Source organism: Narcine bancroftii, chromosome 4 (genome assembly GCF_036971445.1).
Source record: "Narcine bancroftii isolate sNarBan1 chromosome 4, sNarBan1.hap1, whole genome shotgun sequence".
Taxonomy (NCBI): Eukaryota; Metazoa; Chordata; class Chondrichthyes; order Torpediniformes; family Narcinidae; genus Narcine; species Narcine bancroftii.
In genome coordinates, this window is record NC_091472.1 from 36,008,321 (window position 1) to 36,024,335 (window position 16,015).

The window sequence follows — 16,015 nt, forward strand, 5'->3', positions numbered from 1 at the left end:
ATTACTATCTGTTGCATGCTTTTGTGTTTGTCTTTTGTTTTATTGAATCATGGTGAAATACCTGACAACTGCTTCATACCACACACAAATTCTAGAGACCCATGCTGAGAACAGTCCACAATGAAGAAGTTTGAACTATGGTTATTATGTCCCCCTGGTTGTCCACTGAATTTTTTTGTTTTATTATTATTTGTGTTTGTTGCACAATTTACAGTATTTGTTGTAATTTTATTATTATAAACAGAATTTTAAATTAAATGCTGCATTATGCATAGTTACATAGCTATTAACACTGCTGAAGACCCAACTGCACTGGGTGGGTCACGTCTCCAGAATGGAGGACCATCGCCTTCCCAAGATCGTATTCTATGGCAAGCTCTCCACTGGCCACTGAGACAGAGGTGCACCAAAGAAGAGGTACAAGGACTGCCTAAAGAAATCTCTTGGTGCCTGCCACATTGACCACCGCCAGTGGGTTGATCTCGCCTCCAACCGTGCATCTTGGCGCCTCACAGTTCGGCGGGCTGCAACCTCCTTTGAAGAAGACCGCAGAGGCCACCTCACTGACAAAAGACAAAGGAGGAAAAACCCAACACTCTACCCCAACCAACCAATTTTCCTTTGCAACCGCTGCAACCGTGCCTGCCTGTCCCGCATCGGACTTGTCAGTCACCAACGAGCCTGCAGCAGACGTGGACATACCCCTCCATAAATCTTCATCTGCGAAGCCAAGCCAAAGAAAGAAGAAAGAATTGCATGAATGAATAAATGTGCACTGATGATTGATTTGTAACATTTACAGAACTACAAATACTGGCAAACCAGAATTCCTCAAAATATTGACAAGATCCTACAGATCTTGGGCATACTAGTTATCTTTTTTTTTTGAAGAAACATCTGATCTATACAAGTGTCTTTCACAATTTATCTGTGATTTACGAGTAGATATGTTGATTAAAGAAATTGTGCAATTTGTTAATTGTCTCGAGAATTTGATAGTGTAATTGCTGAAATGGATGCTGAGCATTTCATTTTAGACATTAAGACATAGAAACAGAAGTAGGCTATTCAGCCCTTGGAGTCTGCCCCACTATTCAATCATGAGCTGATTCATTTTCCCACTCACCCCCCACTGTCCAGCCTTCACCCCTTAACCATTGATGCCCTGGTGAAACAAGAACCTATCAATCTCTGCCTTAAATATACCCAATGACCTAGCCTCCAGACCTGCCTATGGCAACAAATCCCACAGATTTTCCACCCTCTGGCTAAAGAAATACCTAAGCGTCTCTGTTTTAAGCAGACGGCCTTTAATCCAGAATTTGTGCCCTCATCCTAGACTCTCCTGCCATGAGAAACAACCTTTCAACATCTACTCTGTCCATGCCTTTCAGCAATCAAAATGCTTCAGTGAGATTCCCCCATCATTTTCCAAAATTCCGTCAAATACAGGCCAAGAGATGTCAAACATTCCTTGTATTATAACCCTTTCATTCCTGGAATCAACTTAGTGAAACTCCTTTGAACCCTCTCCAATGTCAGCAGATCTATTCTTAAATGAAGAGCCCAAAACTGTTCACAATACTCCCAGTGAGGTCTCACCAGTGCCTCATTGATCCTCAGAATCACATCATATTCCTCTTTAAATTAAGCATTGCATTTGCCTTCTTCACCACAGTCTCAACCTCCACGTTTACCTTCAGGCTATTACGAGCACTCCTAGGTCCCTTTACATCTGGGCATTTTAAATTTTCTTCAGATTTAAAAAATATTCAGCTTGTTTACTTTTTCTACCTAAGTGCATGAACTTTATGACATTATATAGGGGTTTTTACATAGAGAAGCCACCTTATTCCCAACTCAAGATCTATGTAAAAGGGGAATTGGAAAGATGGATTCACTGTTCACACTGAAAGTAGATCGCTGAGTCCTTTTACGAGATGAGCTGGCTTCCCAGGGCAAGAGGGATGGGACGTGATGCACAGCAGCACCACCCTCTGCTGTGATGTAGAACATACGTACTGGGAAATTCGCAGATGGTTAATTTTAAAATACGCGTGCTTCCGTTGCAGGCTGAGGACGTCATTGCGACGTCATCAGCCATCTCCCTTTCAAACTGGTTTCAGTGCTCGTCAGTTTATGCAGGAGGCGGTGCGACTTCGCTCCACTTCTGACACTAGGTCCCTTAGCGGAAGAAACAAGGAGCGAAATGGACCTGTCAATCTACCTTTTCTGCGTTCATGCAGGTAAGTAAAGTGTATAAAACCCAGAGGAAAGCTGGCTTGAGGGTTCTATGTAAAAGGGACTAAAATTTTATTTGCCACTTCTCTGCTCATTCTCATAATCTATCTAAGTGTTTCTACAGCCTTTGTGTTTTCTCTGCACTACCTGCTCCTCCACCTACCTCCTTATAGTCTGAAAACTTGGCCACAAAGCCATTCATTCCAGAATCCAAATGGCTTTTCTTGTCATATGTCTCCAAGTACTCAATAACCTCATCTTTTACAAGTGGCTCCAACATTTCCCCAACCATTGACATCAGGCAACTGGTCTATAATTTCCTTTCTGTTGCCCCTTCTTAATTAATGGGCGATATTTGTGATTTTACAGTCCTGAACCATGCCAGAATCTATTGATTCCTGAAAGATTATTACCAAAGCCTCCACAATCTCTATTGCTATTTCTTTCAGGACCCAATGGTGCAATCCATTCAACTTTTTAAGCACCATCTCCCTTGAAATAGTAACTGCCCTCACTTATCTTCCCAGATACCCTTTGACATCTGGCATGCTGCAAGTGTCTTCCACAGTGAAGATTGATGCAAAATACTCATTTAGTTCCTCTGCCATCTTCCTGTCTCCTATTGTTATTCTTCCAGCATCATTTTCCAGTGGTCCTATATCTACTCTTACCTCTCTTTTATTCTTTATATATTTGAAGAAGCTTTTTGTATCTTTTTAAATATTATTTGCTAGCATTCTTTAATAATTCATCTTTTTCCTCATGAATGTTTTAGTTACCTTTGGTAAGTTTTTTAAAAACCATAATCCTCTATTTTTCCACTAATTTTTGCTTCCTTGCTTCCTCTTTTACTTTCACATTGACTTCCCTTGTCACCCACAGTGGTGACCTTTTTTCATTTGAATATTTATTTCCTTTTGGTATGTATTTATCCTGCACCTTCCCCATTTCTTGCTGAATCTCTATCCATTGCTGCTCTGCCATCCTCCCTAATAATCACTCCTTCCAATCTGCTTCTGATCCCTCTTGAAATCTCCCACTAAGAGCATTAGCAAATATCCCTGCCAAGATATTGATTTTCCCCTGGAGTTCAGGTGCAATCCATCCCACTAGTACATGTGACTCCTCCCCCAGAGAAGGTTCCAATGATCAAGAACTTGAAACCATGCCCCCTGCACCTCTTCAGCCTCACTATCTTCCTGTTCTGACCTTCCCCAGCTTGTGGCTCCAGGAGTAGCGGTAATCAAAAGATTGCCACCTTGGAAGTCCTACTCTTCAGCCTCTTCCCTAACTCCTAAGCTTACTTTGCAGGGCCTCTACTCCATTCCTGCCAATGTCTTTGGTACCAAGATGTACCATGACCACTGGCTGATCACCCTCCGCTTATGCATGAAAGAAATTGAAGTTCAGGCCATTTTACATTATCATGCCTGATCTGATTAAACTCCATTGAAAGCAAATGACGACATACATTGTTTCATTCTTACTAGGACCCTTTCTGTTGTTTTGGTTTTGGATCTTTCCTTACCCAATGACTTGTGGCCAAGCATGGAGAAGCTACTGAGTGTGACAAAGGACCATATAAACAAAACCATAAATGAACTAGGTAAAAATGATTCCATTAATGTAAATGAGATCAAGCAAAGGACTTGGAAAACGTTGCAAAAAAATCACCCGGTGAGTATAACTTCAGAAAACCTCCTGTATTGCAATGTCAAGAAGTAAAGTTAAAGAAGATATGGTCTCAGCTTTAGCAAATATAGAATAAATGTTGCAGAAATGCAAGTCAGTCGTCATTTTAAGATTAGTTTCTATCCTCTTCACCTCGTTCCCAATTTTTATAAAATACAAATGATTTTATTTAAAATAATGTTTTGGAAAGTTATTAATAAAAAGTAGAGTTTGTCTATAGTATAAGTTGATAGACTGGAAAAGTGGATGCAGAGTGCTACTGCATCACAGCTGGTTGGAGAGCAAAAATATATTATGCTTAATGTTCGTGCAGTTGAAATTGTCAATGTGGACACGTTTTTAAAAAAAAAATGAAGTGAACAGAAGTGGGCTCGGATAGTAAACAGTAGTTTACTATATATAGTAAACTATATATAGTATATATATTATAGTTCACAAAGCTTCGTGCAAGAGAGATCCTGTTTATAATCAGCATGTTGTATGCAAGGAAGATGCTGTTTCACAAATTTGATTTTGTCTTTTGAGGAAGTGATGATGGTGATTAATATTGACAAGGCAGTGGATGTTGTCTACATGGACTTTAGTAAAGCATTTAACCATATAACCACTTACAGCACAGAACAGGCCAGTTCGGCCCTACTAGTCCATGCTGTAGAAAATCCCCACCCTCCTAGTCCCACTGACCAGCACCCGGTCCATACCCCTCTAGACCCTCCTCTCCATGTAACGATCCAGTCTTTCCTTAAATGTAACCCATGATCCCGCCTCTACCACGTCTGCCGGCAGCTCATTCCACATCCCCACCACCCTCTGCGTAAAGAAATTTCCACTCATATTCCCCTTATAATTTTCCCCCTTCAATCTTAAACCTCTAGTTTGAATCTCCCCCACTCTTAATTGAAAAAGCCTATCCACACTTACTCTGTCTGTCCCTTTTAAAATCTTAAACACCTCTATCAAGTCCCCTCTCAGTCTTCTACGCTCCAGAGAAAAAAGCCCCAGTCTGCACAACCTTTCCCTGTAACTCAGACCCTGAAATCCTGTCAACATTCTCATGAACCTTCTCTGCACTCTCTCTATTTTGTTTATATTTTTCCTATAATTTGGTGACCAAAACTGTACACAGTACTCCAAATTTGGCCTCACCAATGCTTTGAACAATTTCATCATAACCTCCCTACTCTTGGATTCAATACTCCGATTTATGAAGGCCAACATTCCAAATGCCTTCTTCACCACACCATCTACCTGAGTATCAGCCTTGAAGGTACTATTTACCGTAACTCCTAAATCTCTTTGTTGCTCTGCACTCCTCAATTGTCTACCATTCAATGTATATGGACCTCTTTAGATTTGCCTTTCCAAAATGTAGCACCTCACTTTTCATCAGCAAATTATTAAATATTACAAACCATTGGAAAGTTTGGTTATTTGTCCTGTAAGAAGAGTTTTTGTACATTTTCTTTCATTTAAAAACTATATCAATTTAAATGATTAGAAATTGCGCTCTCTCGATTTTGTTTAATGCCAGCCTGCTCCTGAACATTAATTCACATGTGAATAAACTCAGTCCAAAATTGGCTTGGACAAAGACCATAGCAGGTATGTTTTTGATTGGAAGTCTGTGACCAGTGGTGTTCTACAAGGATCCATTCCAGGACCTCTGTTATTTGGATAGTGTATTAGTGATTTGGATGAAAATACACATGGTCTGATTAATACATTTGCAAGTGATTCAAAAATAATAAAGTTATGGATAATGAGAAAGATTGTAAAAGGATACAGTAGGATATTAATCAGTTGCAAATTTGAGAAGAAATGGCAGATGGAGTTTTATCTGGAGACATGTAAGATGAAGTCAAATGCAAGAGGGAAAAGGGAAAGACCCTTGGGAACATTGATGTATTGAGGAATCTTGGGGTGCAAGTCCATTGGTCTGTGAAAGTGGCAGTCCAAGTGAAAAGAGAGACACGGTTGACGGTTAGCACAACTCCTTTACGGCACCAGCGATCGAGACTGGACTGGGTTCAAATCCCATGCTGTCTGTAAGGAGTTTGTACATTCTCCACGTGTCTGCGTGGGTTTTTCTCCGAGGGCTCCGGTTTCCTCCCACCGTTCAAAAGGGGAGGTTAATGGGGTGTAGATTGGGCAGCATGGACTTGTGGGCTGAAAACGCCTGTTACCATGCTCTATGTCTAAACTTAAAGGTAAAGAAGGCATATGGCATCCTTGTCTTCACAAGTCTGAACACTAACTATAAAAGTTGACAAGTAGTGTTGCAGCAGCCATATAAAATTTTAGGGAGGCCACATTTACAACATTGTGTGTAATTCTACTCACCATACTTAGAAAGGGTGTGAAGTCTTTGAGAGCACAGTAGAGGTTCACTATGATGTTGTCTTGATTGGAGAACAAGGGGAGATTGGACATATCCAGAATATCAGAACCTGATGGAAAACCTGATAAAAGTGTATAACATTGTGAGAGGTCTTGGACATTTTGAGATGGAGTCTTTTTCCCATGGTGGAAATTTCAAATACTAAAGGGCATAGATTTAAGATGACAGAAACTTTTATTTTACACAGGGTGTGATAGGTACCTAGTACCTAACAGGGAAATGGTAGACACAGACAAAATGCCAATCTTTAAGAGGCATTTATGCAGGCGAATAACCAGGCAGGGAATAGAGGGATGTAAATCATGTGTAGGTAAATGGAATTAATTTAGATTGGCATCATGTTGGTGCAGATATTGTGGGTCAAAGGTCCTTTTCCTCTGCAATACTGTTCTGTGATCAGTGAACAGTTGCAGCCCATTCAGACAACTTGGTAATGCATAAGTTCTTTCTACCGGAATAATCCTTGTGTCCCAGCATTCCTCCTAAAACAGGTCTTCCTGGGTCATGAACACCTCTACAAACAATCTAGTGTATTACATACATTTAATCCTGTGTATGGCAGAACTGGCTGAAGCCAGTTGACAACTTTCATACACCTCCCCTTTCTTTCCCCTCCAACAGGACCCCACCAAACTGACCTCTATCTGGCTGAAGCCAGACAAAAACTCTCAGACACCTCTTCTTACTTACCCTTCCAATAGGACCTCATCAAATCACTGTATCATGCACCATTTCTGATCTCCTCATTTCTGGTTACCTCCCTGGCATGGACTCTAACCTGATTGTTTCCCAACCCCGCACCACCTGTTTCTACCTCCAAAGATCCACAAACCCAATTGTCTTGGCAGACCCATCGTGTCCATATTCTCCTGTCTCATCGAATTGGTCTCCGCTTACCTCAACTCTTTTTGTCCACCCCCCAGTCCAGTCCCTCCCCACCTACATCTGGGACACTTCACATGCCCTCCATCATTTCAACTACTTCTAGTCAGTTCCCTGAACTTGACTGCCTCAAATCCCTATATACCTCCATCCCCCAAACCGAAGGCCTCAAAGCCCTTCATTTATTTCTGGACAATAGACCCAATCAGTCCTCCACCACCACACTCATCCAACTGGCAGAACCTGTCCTCACTCTCAATAATTTCTGCTTTGACTCATCCCATTTTCTCCAGGTCAAAGGAATAGCCATGGGTACCGGCATGAACCCCAGCTGTGCCTGCCTTTTCGTTAGCTATGTGGAGCAGTTCATGCTAGAAGCCCTCACAGGCAAGCCCCCTCAACGCGTCGTCCTCTGCTACATCGACAACTACTTTGTTGTGGCCTCATGCACCCATTATGAGTTTATTGACTTCATCCAATTTGCTGCAAACTTCCACCCTGACCTCAAGCGTATTTGGTCTATCTCTAGCAACACTCTCCCTTTCTTCGATCTCTCTATCTCCATTTTGGGAGACAAACTCTTGACAGACATTTTTTTTACACACCCACAGCTACCTAGACTACACCTCTTCACACTCTTTCCCCTGTAAAGGGCTTCCATGCCAGATCATCAGAGATGTTGTCCCCCTTCTTCAAACAACATGACTTTCCCTCCACCACCATCAACTCGGCCCTCACCCACATATCCTTCATTACCTACATATCTGCCCTGCCCCCTTCCGTCTCCATATGCATCGACAGGATTTCTCATGTCCTCACTTATCATTCCCACCAGCCTCCGCATCCAATGCATCCTCTTCCACCATTTCTGCTACCTTCTTCGTGATCCCACCACTAGACACATATTCCCCTCTTTGCCTTCTGCAGGGACTGCTCCCTCCGTGAATCGCTTGTCCACATCTCCATCCTCTCCAATCATCCCCTTGATACTCCTGTGACCACAGGAGATGCTCCACTTCCTCCCTCACCATCATTCAGGGCCCCAAACAATCTATCCAAGTGAAGCAACATTTCACTTGTGAATCTGCTTTGTTGAGCACTTTGGCTCTGTCCATCGCCATAGCATGGATCTCCCATTTCAGTTCTCTAACCCATTCCCTTGTTGACGTGTCTATCCATAGTCTTGTGCACTGCCAGACTGAGACCATTCACAAATTGGAAGAGCAACACCTCATATTCTGACTTGACACCCTCCAACCAGATGGCATCAATATAGTCTTCTCTGGCTTTCGTTATAAACCCGCCACCACCACAGTTCTTCCCCCGTCACCTTCCCCCAGCTGTTTCACTCCCTTTTTTCTGTCTCCTTTCACATAATCAATTCTCACCTCTCCCCTTATCATATTGAATTAACACCTTTTGTTGGTCTGGACTCCTCCCATAGCCAGCACTGTGTGTATTCTGAGATTTCCTGTTTTTTGTTCATTCTTCTTATTCCTTGAAGAAGGTCTCAGGCCTGAAACATCAGCATTACATCTTTGTTTCCTATGGATGCTGAAAGACTGGCTAAGTTCCTCCAGCATTTCAGTGTGTCTGCACATTTTCATGTTTCACTCATGGGCAGAATGAGTTCCCCTATCTCTACACTTTCAGTAATTGTTCTTTCTTTTCTGCCTTGTGCTTTTGATGCTATACATTACTGTGGAGGTGCAGTGCCCTCCATAATGATTGGGATAAAGTATCTTTTCTTTCCATTTATTTGCCCCTGTGCTGCACAATTTTAAATTTGTAATCAAACAAATCACATTTAATAAAAGTGCACATTCCAGATTGTATTCAAGGTTATTTGTACATATTTTAGATGAACCTTGTAGAAATTACAGCACTTTTAATACACAATCCTCTCATTTCAGGACATCACAATGTTTGGGACATTTGGTTTCACAGGTGTTTGTGAGAACTCAGACATGTTTAATTGCTTATTTGGTGCAGGTATAAGAGAGCTAGGCTTGCTTCTTAGCTTTTGATCACCTTTGGAGTCTGCAGTTGCCATTTTTCAATATAAGGACTAGAGTTGTGCCAAGGAAAGTCGAATGAGTCATTATGAGGCTGAAAAAACTAGAATAAAACACCTCATATTCTGACTTGACACCCTCCAACCAGATGGCATCAATATAGTCTTCTCTGGCTTTCGTTTAAACCCGTCACCACCACACTTCTTCCCCCCGTCACCTTCCGTCACTCCCATTTTTCTGTCTCCTTTCACATAATCAATTCTACCTCTCCCCTTATCATATTGAATTAACACCTTTTGTTGATCTGGACTCCTCCCCCTGTACATGTGCTTTTTCTTGTGTGTGCATTTTCCATCTTGAAGATAAAATTGACTTGGAAATATATGTAAAAATAAAACCTGTATACCAGAATCAATCAACTTCTGCCTGTGATTTGAATGTACTTCAAGACTGAGAATCTACTGCCTTTAAGTAGAGTTTTCAAAAACAAAAGTAATTTCAATTCCTAATGACTAAGGATTAATTTCTGCTTTGGGCCCATGGCTCCTGATTGTTCATATAAAGAAATGCTAATTTCCTAAACTTTCTGAAATAAATGCCTTGTCCTTTCATCAACTAATTACCAACTTTATCCTCATAGTATCTTAAGTGCATGAATCAATCCAATTAAATTTCATTTCACATCTTTCTATGCAAGTCTAAAAATTTGCAAAGAATTCCTGAGGTTAGAGTTCATTAGAGTCTGTCAATTTGAAAATAGCCTGTTTATTAATTACCATGTTGCATTCTGTCACCTACACAAATTTTTGCTAATATATTAAATGTTGTCCCATCCATTGAAAACATATATAAGAGGTGCTGCCTCAAGAAAGTGGAAAACATCTTCAAGATCTCCATCACCCTGGTCAAAATCTCTTCTGCTACCTTTAGGCAGAAGTTACAGAAGTTCAGCACCTCCAGATTCAAGAACAGTTTTAATCTAACAGCTGTCAGCCTCATGAAACTTCCCATACTACCCTAAGTATAAACTCCTCCAGGACTACTAAAGGATCTGCTCTATTTACAACCAAAAGATCTGCACTGTTGAAACAGCACACTTTTTTTCTTACCTGAACAGCAATTGTGAATATTTATTTATCTTCCTTTTGTGTTTATCATCTATTTCTGCTGTGGCATATTGTGGTAACAATACTATTTGGACAGGTGGGCAGAGGAATGGTTGAGGGAATTTAATATGGAGAAAATGTTCCATTTTGGGTTTAACAAGGGTAGAATCTACACAGTAAATGATAGAGATCTGGGGTATGTTGTAGAGTAGTGGGATCTAGGAGTGCAGGTACATAGTACTGTGACAGAGTATATAGATGTGTGTTTGGGAGATAAATTGGGAAAGATTTGTAAGAGTAGGTTACATACAAACACTTTAAAACAGATCTTATTTAAAATACTGGGGCTCTGCCCCAAGCTAGACATGTCATGGCCAACAGTCTTTGCAAGAGCTTTGGAGAGTGCCCAAGAGACTTCACTAATGGATTGTTGTTTACAAAAAGGCAACAGATGAAAGAGCTTGTTGGAGCTGCAGATTGTCTGGAGCTGTTCTAAGAGGGTATGTGGTTTGGCAAGCAGAGAGAGTCAAAGAATCAAACAGGCTTTCTGTGTGTGTGAGAGAGAGAGAGAGACAGACAGACACACACACACACACACACACACACACACACACACACACACACACACACACACACACACACACACACACACACACACACACACACACACATCAGTTCTACAATGTTACAGCCAGCAACAGCAGCTGGGACTGGAACAGGACAAGCGGGCAAGCTTGTGGAAAGCCCCATTTGGAAGACAGTTTGTGAGTTCTTAATTCACCCTGGTCAAAGCCTTTGTGGTTCATGCAAGAATAGAGGACTAGCTGTCTAATGTTTCACTTGGAATAAGAGAAACAAAAAGGCACTCTGTGGTAACCTGAAAGAAAGAGGTTATCAACTGGAAAACCCTGATGAGGCAAGTTTCGTTAGCAAGACACTGAAGTGGCTGATTAAAAAGGAATTAGTTGTAGAGGTCCTGGAACAACAAATCTCTCTCTCTCTCTAAACTGACAAGAACCTTCCTGAGCAGTAACCATTTACCTTTCAAGCACCAACGCCTGGTGAACTTTATAAATGTTAAATTCTATGCAGAGTATAAGAATTGCCTGCAACCAGTGAACTTGGAGGAATGCGAAGTGAGATTGGACAGTGAACCAAATAACTTTTCTGAACTTACACACACATTACGTACACGTGCCCTTAGAATTAGAAGGGGATTAAGTTAGGTTAGTTAAGTCAATAGTGATCATTTAAAGTGTGATTCTGTTTTCATGTTTAAAGATAATTAAAGGCAACTTTTGTTTAAGTAACCAATTTTTTTGGTTTGCTGCTGGGTTTATGGGTCTTCTGGGCTTGTAACAGTACCTTGAAAGATGTGTCACAGGTAGATAGGATGGTCAAAAAGGCTTTTTGCACATTGTCCTTCAACAGTCAGAATTTTGAGTATAGAAGTTGTGAAGTCATATTGCAGTTTTACAAGACATTGCTGAGGCTCCATTTCGAGTATTATTTCAGTTTTGGTCATTATGTTATGAGAAAGATGTTGATCTGAGGACAATGCAGTGAAGATTTACAAGGATGTTGCTGGGACTTGGGTTTCTGAGCTTTTGGGAGAGATTTGGCAGGCCTGGGCTTTATTCCTTGAAGTGCAGAAGGATGAAGGATGATTATATTGTCCCTCATCCTCCTATGCTCCAAGGAATAAAGGCCTAGCCTGCTCAACTCTCCCCCTAATGAGGTATACAAAATCACGAGAGGAATAGATCAGATGAACACAGAGAGTCTTTTATCCATGGTAGTATAATCTGTAACTTGAAGGGGGTACCTTTTTTACCCAAAGGGTGGTTAGGGTATGAAATGGGCTGTCAAAGGAGGTGGTTAAGGCAGGTATTAATGCAACATTTATTTTAAAAATTTGATGAATACATGGATAGTATGGGTTTAGAGGGATATTGGCCAAATACAGACAGGTGGATTGGGATATTTTGGTCAGCATGGGCAAGTTGAGCCAAGGGTCTGTTCCATAGTCTATGACTTGTGTAGCTGGTGTATCTTGCATACCTGTGTGACTCCAGTAAGTAAGAATTTTGGTACATCTTTAAATTGTTCTTGTATAAATGACAGTAATCTCCCAACACGCTGTACTTTGGGTGATTGTATTTCAGGGGCACTGCTTTGAAAATCTTAATTTTTTTAATAAATGCCTCTTTCATATCTCTTAGCACCAGTCCTCCCATGGAGAAATGTCCACATTATTTGCTTTCTCTGGTGAAGAAACTCCTGATGTATAGTATTTCCTATAAAAATCTGACCTGCTCTGATGATCCTTAATCTTAAACTAAAAATTCAATAATTTAAAAGTTGAATTCCAAAAAACATAGTTTTTTCTTAAATTTTAATAAAATCACTATGCTGTCAAAATTTGGAGTTACTTCTGTTTAAATATGCTTCCTATTCTCTCTCTGTCCCTCTCTGTCAACAATTGTGCCCGATTCAAAAATGACGTTAATTATAGATAATCCATTACAAAATATACTGTATGTGGATGTAGGAATACTCAAAATTCGCTGCTGATATTCTGGCATTTTTATTTTTAGAATATAAATGTACTTTTTTTGCTTATCCCCAATCTTACAGTCAACTTAAATTATTGTGAATGGTGTAATTAATGAAGCCCTACTCTTAAAACACTACGTTCTATTATTGAATAACCTCAGCGTGGGAATTATATTTTGAAATTAAATTTAAAAAGGATAATATTAAGATTATATAATTTCAAATATGACTGTAACTACCATAAATTTCGGCATATAAGTCGACCTTCAGATAAGATGGGTCCCAATTTTCAGCCTGAATTTCATGGTTTTATCATATATCGGGTGTATAAAACGACCCGTCAGTTTTCTGCCAGGGACTGGTGTCTGGGCCTCCCAGCAACAACCCAAACTTTGTTACCAGACCCCAATTGCCAAGTGACAAATCTGTAAATTAAGCAAGCAAGAGATTACAATGCCAGTTTAAAAAAAACCTTTGCTTCTGGCCAGGAAGGCCAAACGGTGCTGAAGTCCAAGTCTTCAGTATCGGCTACAGCCGGAGTTGGCAACGGCGACTCATTTTCAACATTGGGTGTGGTGCCCTCTGCATCAAAGAAGTCGCCTTGCTGCCCAAGTGTGCTCGGTGCAGGAACCACAGCTACATGTCTGTTTGGGGGGCACCGGTTCCTGGGCAGGAGTGGGCAACTCAGGAAGGAGGTACTTCAGGGTCGTCTTATTCGCCGAATATATGTCAAGCAGTTCTTTTGAGAATTTAAGGTCTCGTTTTTATATCTGGCATATAAGACAACCCTTTTTTTTAGTGCTTTTTGCGTGTTTCAAGAGCAAAATATATGGTATATCTTTTTTTTTTCAGTTTACCCTTTTTTTCCTATATTTTTGTCTTCAGGCTCTTTGGCCCACGATGTTGTGCTAATCTACTCAACAAACTAAACCTTCCCAACCTCACACCCATAACTCTCTATTTTTCTTGCATCCATGTGTCTGTCTGATTCTTTTAAATGGCTTTATTAAACCAGCCTCCACTACCTGACAATGCAGACCAGGCACCCACTTACCTCTATGTGTGTGTGGGGGGGGGGGGGGGTGGAAAAACCATACCCCTGTCCCTTTCTTCTCCTCACCTTATTCAGATATCCTTTGGTGTTTACTACTGTCACCCTGGGAAAAAGCTGCTAGCTCTCCACCCTGTTTATTAAAAAGACAGAAATGCCTGAGGAACTCAGCAGGTCTTGCAGAGTCCATAGGAGGTCAAGATAAATAACTGAAATTTTGGGCCTAAGCCCTTCCTCAAAGTATAAGCAAAACACAGACAAGGGACCAATATTAAAAAGCTTGTGAAAGGGGAAAAATGGGAGGGGAACGAGTACAGACCAACTGTCAAAAGGCGTTAATTAGATATGATAAGAGGAAAGGTGAGAATGAATAGGGGAGGAGGGTAGTTTTTTGCTCTGTGAAAGGGGAAAAGGGAAGAGAGAGAAAGAGAAACAGAGCTAGAAGAAAGGAAACAAAGAAAAGATGGGGGGAAACGGGATAAGTTAATGTTACTGCCATCCAGTTGGAGGGTACCCAGACGGAATATGAGGTGGTATTCCTCCAATTTATGAGTGGTCTCAGTCTGCCAATGCATGAGACCCTGGACAGATATGTCAGCAAGAGAATGAGATGGGGAATTGAAATAAGTTGCCAACTGGGAGATCCATGCTATTGTGGCAGACAGAGCCAAAGTGCTCAACATAGTGATCTTCAAGCCTGTCCAGTCTCTCCAATGTAGAGAAGACCACAATGGGAGCACTGGATGCAGTAGATTACCCCTGTTGATTGACATGTGAAGTGTTGCTTCACTTAGAATAATTTTTTAGGGCCCTAAATGGTGGTGAGGGAGAATGTGTGGGGGAAAGTAGAGCACCACCTGCGTTCACAGAAGTAGTTGCCAAGGGGGCGATTGGTGGGAAGGGATGAGGGAATCACAGAACGAGTAGTTCATGCAGAAATCAATGAAAGAAGGAGAAGGGAAGATGTGTCTGGTGTTGGGATGTAGTAGTGTCGGAAACACTGCAGGATGTTATGTTGGATGTGGAGACTGGTGGGGTAGTAGCTGAGAATGAGGGAAATCCTGTCCTGGTTGTGGGGGTGGGGGGAGGAGGGGGCCACGGCAGAAAGAGAGTAATTGAGGATGATGGTGGTAGAGGAGAAGCCATGTTGTTTGAAGAAGGAGATGTCTCTGATGATCTGGCATGGAAAACCTCGTCCTGGGAGCAGTTGCGATGGAGATGGAGGAATTGCGAGAAAGGAATGGAATCGTTACAGGGGACAGGTGAAGAGGTGTAGTCAAGGTTGTTGTGGAAGTTGGTGGTTTTGTAGAAGATGTCTGTTGAGTGTTTGTCTCGTGAGATGGAGACTGAGAGATATAGGAAAGAGAAAGAGTTGCTAGAGATGGACCAAGTGAATTTGAAGACTGGATGGAAGTTGACAGCAAAGTGAATAAAGTCGATGAGCTCATCATGGGGGCATGAGACAGTACCAAAATAGTTGTCAATGTAGTGGAGGAAGAGTTGAGGATCCTTGCCTGTTTAGGTTTATGCATGGACTGCTCCTCATAACCAACAAAAACATAGCTGATGTCTGTGTGGGTACCCATGGCTTTCCCTTTGATGGAGAAAATAGAATGAATCAAAGTAGAAATTATTGAGGGTAAGGATAAGTTCTGTCAGGCAGAGGAGGGTGATGGTGGAAGGAGACTGATGGGTCTGATGTCTGATGTCTGAGACATTTGGTAAGGGGGATGAAGGTGTATAATGATTGGATGTCCATTATTGATCCTCCAATTTGCGAGTGGTCTCATTTTAGCAGAGCATGAAATCATGGACAGACATGATGGCAAGAGAATGTTGCGAGACCTGTTGAGTTCCTCCAGCATTTCTGTGTTTTTACTACAATCACACTGCAGACTTTCATGTTTTACTCCACTCTATTTATGCCTCATAATATTGCAGACTATTAAGTCACCTCTCATCCTTATTCTTAGCTATGGTAACCTTTCCTCATAGGACACACTCTCCAATCCAGACAGCATCCTCATATATCTCATCTGCACCCTCTCCAAAGCTTCCTTATCCTCTGTTATAA

At 41.3% G+C, this 16,015-nt stretch overlaps 1 protein-coding gene across 2 annotated transcripts in view; it reads left to right on the forward strand.

The window, feature by feature from the left end:
• dync2li1 (dynein, cytoplasmic 2, light intermediate chain 1) overlaps positions 1–16,015 on the forward strand; it is an 82,872-nt gene that overhangs the window by 13,932 nt on the left and 52,925 nt on the right. For both annotated transcript variants that reach the window (XM_069931055.1, XM_069931056.1), the window contains exon 6: positions 3,732–3,918. In XM_069931055.1, coding sequence (XP_069787156.1) covers positions 3,732–3,918 — 187 coding nt within the window. The remainder of the gene's footprint in view (positions 1–3,731; positions 3,919–16,015) is intronic.